General features: G+C 35.1%; 1 protein-coding gene across 4 annotated transcripts; it reads left to right on the top strand.

Annotated features, from left to right (window-relative positions):
• Positions 1-1188: 1188 nt before the first annotated feature.
• LOC104112372 (AT-hook motif nuclear-localized protein 10-like) lies at positions 1189-9835 on the top strand. 4 transcript variants are annotated; one of them, XM_018776407.3, is made up of 6 exons: positions 1189-1335; positions 1714-2209; positions 3425-3477; positions 6659-6790; positions 8406-8567; positions 9210-9835. In XM_018776407.3, exons 2-6 carry the CDS (start codon positions 1732-1734, stop codon positions 9444-9446), a joined length of 1062 nt encoding a protein of 353 aa, XP_018631923.1. In that variant the 5' UTR covers positions 1189-1335; positions 1714-1731; the 3' UTR covers positions 9447-9835. The 4 variants fall into 4 exon arrangements, with proteins under 4 accessions (XP_018631923.1, XP_070048349.1, XP_018631922.1 ...); XM_070192248.1 differs by having other exon boundaries at positions 1190-1335; positions 1714-2197; XM_018776406.3 differs by having other exon boundaries at positions 1273-1416.
• The last annotated feature ends 8 nt before the right edge of the window (positions 9836-9843 follow it).

Raw genomic sequence — 9843 nt, 5'->3', positions numbered from 1 at the left:
CACAAAAACTAATTGGTTTAACCCAACAACTTTGAACAAAAACTAATTCTCGGTCGGAACCTTTCTTCGAATGGAATCTCCTCTGATTTGAAACCCTAGCGGCGACCCAATTTTGGGAGGAAATAAGAAAGAGGAGGTTAGGTTGTGTCATACAAATGAGGAGGATTTGATTATGTTCCCTAGGTTAAAAGGTAGTAAAAAATAAGAGGAGAGTGGGTAAAACAGATGGGCCCTGGTTGGGGATTTGGGGGATTTTAATTAGGAAACGTGTCGCAATTCTATGCTAATAAGGCTAATTAAATCCAAATTAATTTTTCAGTTAGAGCCGTTAGCCAATAAGGGCATTTTTAGGCCTTTTCATTAACGAGAAGGGTATAAATGGCCCCAACTTTAAACGGAGGGCAAATGTGTTTTATAATGCATAGTTCAAGGACAATTTTGACCCTTTTCCGTTTTAGTTTTAAAGTTCAAGATTAAAGATAGTTGTCATTCTACGACAATTTAGCTAGATAAAAGAATCCTAAACATAGCATTGCATTAACTGATGTGATACTATTCCTAAACATAGCATTGCATTAACTGATGTGATACTATTTGTGTGGACCGACCTTTTTAATGAAAACAAGCTAAAGTTTTGTATTTCGACAATTATGATTTCTCACAAAACAATAATGTATTTTACCACAAACAAATATATGTGGTAAGTCTAATTTGAAATTAGATTAGGCACGTAGGACATTACACATTAAAACAAAAAGATGTAAGGAATTATAGTTTTGTTACTTAATTTAATTAAGAAAAAAATTATATAAGGTAAATTTTAATGAATTTGAAAGTCCTAAATATTAAAAATTTCTACATAGTTCAAATAAGTTAAGATTTAATAACCAAAATTTTAATTGATTTTAATATCCTACGTATTAGGAAGATAACTTAAATTATAATTATATCTAATGTAAAATAAATTTTTAAAGGATAAAAAAGACGAACAATATTTCGTTAAGGAATTTCGTGTTTTTATATATATATATATATATATATATATATATATATATATATATATAGAGTATAAATATAGATATAAATAAGCAATAAAGCAACATAAAAACTATGGGAAGGAAGAGGTCACGTGCCCATATTGATGAATTTGAAAAAAAGGAAAGTCTTGGAATTAAATGCAATCTATAATTATATTGTACGAGATCGTTTTTAGCCTTACCTTTTTCTACCTGCCCTTTTCCCTTTTTCCACCTTTTTATTTTAGTTTTTAATTTGAATCAACGTCGTAACACATACGGAAATAAAAAGAAAAACCAAAGATTACTCTATTCTCAGGTATTTCTCAGAAAAAAGCCATTTCAATTTCTTTTGCTCTTCTCTAACCCTAAAAATATTTCTTTTTCTCTTCTCTTCTCGGTAAGAAAATTAATGTTCTTTCTTATTTTATTTGAATTTTCAGATTTTTTTCTGCAAACCTTTTTTTTTTTTGGAAAAACAAATAGTACTTTATTTACCTTTTTTTTTAAAAGTTTGTTTTGCTTGATCTGCTAAAGATTTTGAATAAAATTCTGCAACATTTGGAGGGTTTAAAGCAAAGCTGATTACTTGAGCAAATTTCTGGTGTTTGTTTTCAGTTGAATTTCTAGGGTTAGGGTTTAAAATGACGATTTTTTCTAGGGTTTTAACTTTGCAACTGTAATTTCGTTTTTACAGTGACAATTTCGATGAAAAATGTCGGTATCTGAGACATTAATGACGAGTAGAGACCACTTCACCGTCGCCGGTGTTCAAAATTCTCCGGCGAGTGTTCCGGCTACGACGCAGGTGGATCAGAAGATGCACTTGGGTTACAGCGGCGACGGTACGGCAGTGTTCACACCGATTTCAACTTCGCCGCCGCCGTACCCGCCGGCTGAAGTCTCAGCCGGCGCTGTGGTGTCGCAAAATTTGAACAGTAATTCGTCGGAGCAGATGAAACGGAAGAGAGGGAGGCCGAGGAAATACGGGCCGGACGGGTCCATGGCATTAGGTTTGAATTCGCCGTCCGTCGCCGCTGGCAGCTTGTCGCCGCAAGAGCCGGTTACTTTTCCAGCTGCTCAAGCTCTTTCTGCGGGGCCCGCATCGCCTACTTCTTTGAAGAAAGCTAGAGGGAGACCCCCTGGTTCCAGCAAAAAGCAACAAATGGACAATTCTTTTGGTAAACATTTAAGTTATATACAACTTACTAACACTACCAGTATATTTTCTTAACAATAGCAAACCCATTGGATTCCCACAAGTGGGGTTGGAGTATATTTCTTTAACGTGGTGTAATTTTTTTACGCTATCAGTGCATAGTTATCATTTTTACGGAGATTACTTATCTAACAACTGATCTGATTGTGTGAAATTTTTAACAGCCTAACACATAGAACTTAAACTCATTTCTTAATAGTTGTTGATATTGATATTGGTTTATTTATCAACATCTTTCACGTGTGGCAGAATATAGAATGTTTGTGATACTGAGATTCTTTAGGCAAACATTTTTTTGACCTGTTTTTTTGCTTTCAATGTTGAGTATATATGTCCAAAAATAGTATTTAGTTTGCTACTGAGGCATAGTTTGTCATAATATTTATTTTCAAAGCAGTGGATCATTTTTGATCTGTTAGCCGTTAGGAGACATGCACACAGAAGCTCATATATTAATACGTAAAGAAAGCTGGACTTGGATCTTTGGATCAATGGCTCTGCACCCAACTGACTTCAGAATCTTTACAGAAGGAGGGATTTACCAATATGCCCTCTCTGCTCTGATAGTTTATTGATGACCTAAGCAATGTTTGAGATTAGATTCTGTATACTGCTTATTACAAGTACGTCTTTTTTTATGTTTGATTTTATCTTTCTTTTCCCACCTTTTGGCAAATATTAAAGAAGGAACTACTACTGAATGATTTACCTTATGTCTGTCTAAACATTTAACATGCAAAATGTCTTTTTTTCATAGATTTAGAAAAAGGTGTTTTATAGCTCTGGATTTTCTTTTTGGGTATTGTAACTTGTAAATATAAATTTCATAGAGTTCCCTTTTTTCATTTATTGGAGTCCTTTTTTTTATTGACTTAAGATTTTTTTATTTTTTATTTAAGAATTACGGAACTGATTCCTTCATTTCTTAAATTTATATTAGAATTTTCTGTCCCGCTGAAATAATTGATCTGCATTTTCATGAATGCTCTTGGGTCACATGTAACAGTAGATAGATGCTGATTTTCCGATCCTTTTCTTTCTCTTTTTTTTTTTTTGGGTGGGGGTGGGGGGGTCTGTGGGGAGGTCCTGTACATGTTGCACTTTGCCTGTATAATAATATTCCCAGTTAGTCGCATTGTTTCATCTACCACCATCCAGAGAACTTCTCAGAGTCATTTTCTGATTGCAGGATCGACAGGATTTGGATTCACACCACATATTATCACCGTGAAAACTGGAGAGGTTACTTCTTTAACCTTTGTATTTACTTTGAATGTTGTTTAGATCATCTTGACTTTAGCTTGAAGAACATTTCAGTTTTAATGAAATTCTAAGAGGGAATAGCAAGGATTCTTATGGTTTGGTTACAAATACTCTATCTTAGTTTCGCTGTCGATAATTCAGTTTCATTCTCATGATATCTGAGAGTTTGCTTTAGGAAAGGTGAGAAGCTGGTTGACCTCTGGCCCTTATGTAAGTCCTTGGAGTCGCCTATTAATGTAGAGCTGGCACTTGCTATTAAAGGAATATTCCTTCTTTCTTATAAGCCCAAAAGAGTAAGTGGTCCCCCCTTTGTGGATAATAATAATTTTTTTAAAAAGAAATGCTGCCCAAATAAATCCAGTAAAGAACAAAATAAAAAGAGAACAAAACTTTTGCCCTCTCCCAAAAGAAAAAATTCTTAAAAGGTAAAAATGCTCAATATAGTGTGTTATGTGAACTCAGTGAGAAGTCCATATTGAGTGCTCCGATAATCACAAAAAACGAGTTACAAGGTCTGAAATACGATGTTTCATTCATCTAGTAATTTTCTGTCTCAGTTCCGAGATTGCTCTCTTTATTTTTTTCAAAGGAAAATTTACATTTTAGATCTACTATAAAAAGTTAATATTAATAAAAAATAGTTTGAAACAGTTGTTTTCAAGGAAGCAAATATTTGACTTTTCAAATAGTAATGATGTCCTTAAAATAGGCAATAGGGTACTTACAAAAAAATGGGACGGTGATTATTAAACAATATACTCCTGTCTTTACTTTGCATCACTTGCCAACAATTTGACATAAGCTTACAATATTGATAACTTGGAATGCTGTGCTTCTGAATTTAAACAGGTAGAAGGACCGATGACAATGACAGAACGTCCTCAGAAAGTTAAATATCAAAGTCTGATGTTATTTTCGTTTTAATTTTTATTTTTCTATATCTTAAGTTTCTTTGCAAGCTCTTACCATTATTTAATTTTAACACAACAAATATTCTCCTAATTTTAGAGGGCCGTCCCATTAACCACCGCCACTGGCCCTCTCAGATTTCTCGGTTATCAAAAAATAAAAGTTCTAATTCAACAATGACTTATGGAAACTCCATAATATCTGCTGAATTGAACTATGATTGAGGGAGGAGGTACAAAATTGAATGGATTGCCAGGAGCTAGGGGGCAAAAGAAGGAGAAAGAGGATCTTTTTTCTTATTAAGTGCACTTAAAATGACATTGATGGATCTTTCAGCAATTGTACCAAAATCAGTATAGCTTTTGGCTCGTGTTAAACTAATTAGTAAGGAAAAGGAAGTGCGGTAAGAACTGTCTGCTATCACAACTAGGAAATTGAGATGATTGTTGATTAAAATCTGAAAATTTCGCACAATCAATACAGAATTCAAGAAGTAACTAACATGTTAGCGACCACATATCTGGATGATGTCTTCTTTTTATTTATTTATTTATTTATTTTTGGTTCCCCTGCTTTCAGATGATGGCCAAAACTTAATTACTGATTGCAAGTCACTTTGGTAACAAGACTTATATTACCGATATAAAAAATAAATTGTGAAAAATATGTTTCAAAAAGGAATTTCTACAAATATGGCATCCCTAGTAAATGAGCATAACTTTGAATTAAAATGACTTTTTTTTTGTTTCCCACCTGGTGTCCGGTACCCGCATTGGAGCCCGACTATATCCGGATTCGCGCCGGGTAGGACTCCATTCGGGGGGAAGCGCTCCCTAGCAAGGATTTTTACATACCCACGTCTCGAACCCGAGACCTCTGGTTAAGGGAGGAGCAGCCCCGTCTAAAAGAGATTTTGCCTTCTATTGTTTAAACAATTTTGGTAAAAGTTTATTGAGTTTCAAATCCATTAACTTTTGGCAAAAGATACTTTAAGCCAGTGTCATTAAATTTCATCTCATCCCTTAAAGAAATGGAATGATGCGAACCATTTAGGGAAAGCAGTCGCTACAGACAGTGAGGGGCAACGTGATCCAGCGAGAAGTGTCTATTCGTTGGATATAACTTTGTAATTGAAATTAAGCATTGCAGAAATTATTTGAAGATGTTTGGTTTAGTTAAATTTGCATTATCCTTTACCTCATAAAAGAAAAGTTGTTGGATTTGCATTGTCATTATTGTGTGCTGGATGCTCAATTAGTGATTTAAGTTACAATTTGATGTTATAAATATTAAATCCATATATATTAGGTAATTCATATTAATGATAAATTGTGAGCTTCAAATCATGCACGTAGCTTCTTGCTTCTTAGTTGCCCCATGGACATCGTCTTTTGAAGACACTGCTCTTAAGCTCAAATGTGAACAATCATATTTGATAATATTAATTGCCAACTTGGCCATTACCGAACACCAGAAATATCAGTTGATTTTAATTTTTACCTCATAGGTAATTGTGATTCTTGCAAATATATCCTCTGATGATTAATTGGTTACATTGCTGATTCAGCTCTATAGGTAATTTTGGAGTCCTGAATATATCCTCCGTTGATTAATTGGATACATTTCTTATTTGATATTGATTTCTTTTAGTGCAAGTTGCTTCATGATTTGAAACTATTTTTCTTTCTTTCTTGTCCTTTTTAAGTAATTTTCTTAGATGATTCAGCAACATGATAAAGACATGCTAGATTAGTTGAACATTCTCTTACACGAGAAGAGCATGTGGTTCTGCTTCAGGCACGATTTAATTTTGGCAACTACTTAACAGTATTTACTCTCTCCTCCAGTTGTTCGGTAGTGGAAGGAAAGTAAACAAGCATCAAACTTTCTCATTTCTTTTCATTTATGGAGGGGTTAAAAAAGCTGATATCGGGGGTAGCGTATTCGTTAACTTTTATCTTTTCCTCTCTTCTATTTTCTAACCAAACAAGGGGAATGCCCTTTATCCCTCCTTTACTTGCCCAGTTGCCCTGAAACCCCTCCTCTTAGCACCCGACCAAATATAGTGCTAATTCTTTTGTGATACTGATCTAAATATCTTCATGTGATTAATGTTTTGACTATTGGAGTTCCTGTTCTGCCTTTGGATTCTTGCAAATGCCCAGACACTTGCATATCATATATTGTGATAGTTTTGCAGATATTAAGTTGCTATATTTTTTATTACTGATCCTTGTTATCTGATTTTCAGGATGTGGCATCAAAAATAATGTCATTTTCTCAGAATGGTCCAAGGGCTGTTTGCATCTTGTCTGCCAGTGGTGCAATATCAAATGTGACGCTTAGGCAAGCTGCCACATCTGGTGGAACTGCGACCTATGAGGTTTACTTCTGAATATATTTGCTTGTTTTAGCATTTCATGTTCCACTCAACTAGATAAAAAAATGTTGCTCTCCACTTTTATAGAGAAAGAAAATGGAAGTTCCACATCGCGTCCTTATTAAATTTCCTGTTTTTGTTGTTTAAACATCTGGTATCCGGAACCCACTGATCCGACTAACCCTGGTTCGCGTCTCATAGGGCCCATTAAGAGGGAAGCACTCCCAACAAGGGGTTTCTCCAGTCCAAGGCTCGAATATGAGACCTCTGGTTAAGGGTGGAGGATCCCATCCATCCACCACAACCCTTGGTGGTAAAGTTCTTCCATTTGTTTGTTAGGAAACTAATGTTTCTTTTGTTTGAGAAAATAACCAGACGAATACGATTTTGGAAAAGAATTTATGAGGTGTAACATTTTTAATTTGTGATTGAGAATGGTGTAAGGTCTTTATACTGTAATTTGCTCGATTTGTACAACTGACGTTCTATGAAACTTGTTTTCTAAGAATTCCAAAGATCTAAAGTTCCTCTTGAAAGTTCTGCTTCCACTGAACAATTTTTCCTTTTTTGTTTTTCTTTTTGACAAGGTCAATTTTCCTTTTCTTGTTTTGCTTGCAAATGGTTATGAAATGATTCTAAGACTATGTCACTCATTTCTTTAATTGTTTAGTTGGTGCTTTCTAAAATTTGCCCGAGTGATCTTCTAGCAAAAACAAGTACTCAAGTTTTTTATTTTCAGGTATATCAACTGAGATATATCTTTATACGTGAAAATTTGCTACGCATTTGTATTAACTCATAGCATAGCATGCATGATTTTGTATCTAGTGTTGGTAAAGACACTCTCGAGGTGCTCTTAAGCGAAAGTAGTTGAAACCCATGTTGGGCGCTACTCCTCACCTAGAAGACGCTTTAGTGTAGAGTCCAAGGTAATAATACATATGTCTCATCGCCCATGCACTGTCTTTACGAGGACATCAATAGATAAAGTTGGCGTAAGTGATATTTATCAATTGTTTAGAAAACGTTATGAATGAACTTTTAGTGATCAGGAATTAGGAAAAAGTGTTTTTGTAATAAAACTGGTCGCTAAAATCTTAAACTTGCTTTCATTAAATCACATCTTAATATCTAACTTAAAACTTTAAAATAGTTTTTGGATTTATTTGGCATGTTTTTTTCCCACATATTTCAGCTAATTATAAATTTTCAAGTCTTTTGTCCAAATAATTAATGTATGTGTTCATAGTTTTTCTTGCATTACTTTTATATATCTTTTATATTTGTAATTATTAGTGCCTTTTTAACTAAAGGTCACACTTTAATTGTGCTTTGCGCTTAAAGCCTCAATAGATCGTGGTGCTTTTCTATGCTTTTCTATGATGAAAGAGAAAAGTTAATTTTTAATCATTTTACTGGAGAGATATAACATCTTACTAGTTTAATCTTAATTCTTTTGATTTCAATTTCATTCTGTGCCTGAAATTAGTTGGTTGTCTCTTCTAGAATTCAGAGATCTGCTGATAAAAATCTTCTCTTCTGAATCGCTCTTTTTGGATTGTCTATCCTTGCGTTATTACATCACGTTGAGTGCTTTTCTGACCTTTTCCTCCTGTAGGGACGGTTTGACATATTATCTCTATCTGGTTCATTTCTGCTGTCTGAAATTGGCGGTCAACGGAGCAGAACAGGTGGATTAAGTCTATCATTAGCTGGATCTGATGGACGGATTTTCGGTGGTTGTGTGGCGGGCGTTCTAACTGCTGCATCACCAGTCCAGGTTTGCCTTCTCATAGTGTCAAAGATTACTTTCTGTGGCATGCAAACTATCTTTTAATCATTTATCATTAAGCACTGTTGCTGTATCTGTGTTAATTGGGGAGCAGAAGAAAAGAAGAAAAAACAGAATGCGTGCAGTATGCTGTTTATATACATTTAGTATCTTTTAGTTGCTTCGATTAAGTAAAATATGTAGTATCCTGTTAATGGAAACTCCTTAATTCCCAAACCCTCACCCTCCTCGATTCCTCTAACTGAGTGCAGCACGCTAGAAGCATCATCCCTTCTTTTTTTTTGGCCTTCGGTGGGTTGGGTTATGGGGGGGGGGGGGGGTGATTAAGAAAAAAGGATTATCCCTACTCTTTGAGTTATTTTGTCACTAGTTATCTTGACTTTTCGAGTTGTGTGTAAGGTTTACCATATCAGTAATTGTTTTTAAAAAGTGCACACAAAGGTATGACTAGGACATAATAATCACAGAGGTGAATGGCTATGACTAGGACCTAATAATCACAGAGGTGAATGGCTGGGGTCTTGTGCTAAAATTACCATTTGTTTATCTAGGTCTTATGTGTGTTAAGAATGATATGTGGCACATATTTTATTTACAAAGCAGGCATCAATTAAATGGCTTCTGTTCCAGGTTATCGTTGGTAGCTTCATTGCAGATGGCCGAAAAGAGTTGAAATCAGCAAACCATTTTGAAGCGTCACCTGCTCCCGTGAATGCCAATCCTGGTGGTATGATGGGGGCCAGTAGCTCGCCATCACGTGGAACTCTTAGTGAATCATCTGGCGGCCCAGGCAGCCCCCTTAATCAGAGCGCTCCAGTATGCACCAATAATAACCTGCAAGGGATGTCGAGCATGCCTTGGAGATGAGCTTTTTCTGCTCTCTTTCTTGACCAATTGTGGAGGCAGAAACAATTAATTCACTGGGGAGTCAGAGGGCTCGTTGTAATTTAGTCGGTGTAATTGTAGCTGTGCAGAAATAAGTACCAGAGACACTTTTTGCTTTGAACATGTAGTGGTGAGAAGTGGTAGTTTGCTGATGCTAGGTATTCTGCATTTTCTGTCTTGTTAATTTAGCTTACTTGTTTTGTTTTAAGCGTAGGACGTGGTTTGATTTTCTTGTTCTATTTCAGCTCTTGTAATGTGCTGTTATCACTGGATGTAATGCTAGGATTTAAATCTAGGAACGACTTTCAAAATTATCTGTCTTCAACCTAAGTCTTGGTTTATATATTATCATGTCCTATTTTTTGGTTCAATTCCTTTT

This window comes from Nicotiana tomentosiformis, chromosome 12 (assembly GCF_000390325.3).
Source record: "Nicotiana tomentosiformis chromosome 12, ASM39032v3, whole genome shotgun sequence".
Lineage (NCBI taxonomy): Eukaryota > Viridiplantae > Streptophyta > Magnoliopsida > Solanales > Solanaceae > Nicotiana > Nicotiana tomentosiformis.
This window is presented reverse-complemented; position numbering and strand designations above follow the sequence as displayed.

Bases quoted from the DNA above. Each gene is read 5' to 3' on its own strand.
- LOC104112372 (XM_018776407.3), top strand. From the start codon at position 1,732: ATGTCGGTATCTGAGACATTAATGACGAGTAGAGACCACTTCACCGTC. The intron at 3,478-6,658 runs GTTACTTCTTTA...TCTGATTTTCAG, and splicing joins TCACCGTGAAAACTGGAGAG to GATGTGGCATCAAAAATAAT. The intron at 8,568-9,209 runs GTTTGCCTTCTC...CTTCTGTTCCAG, and splicing joins CTGCTGCATCACCAGTCCAG to GTTATCGTTGGTAGCTTCAT.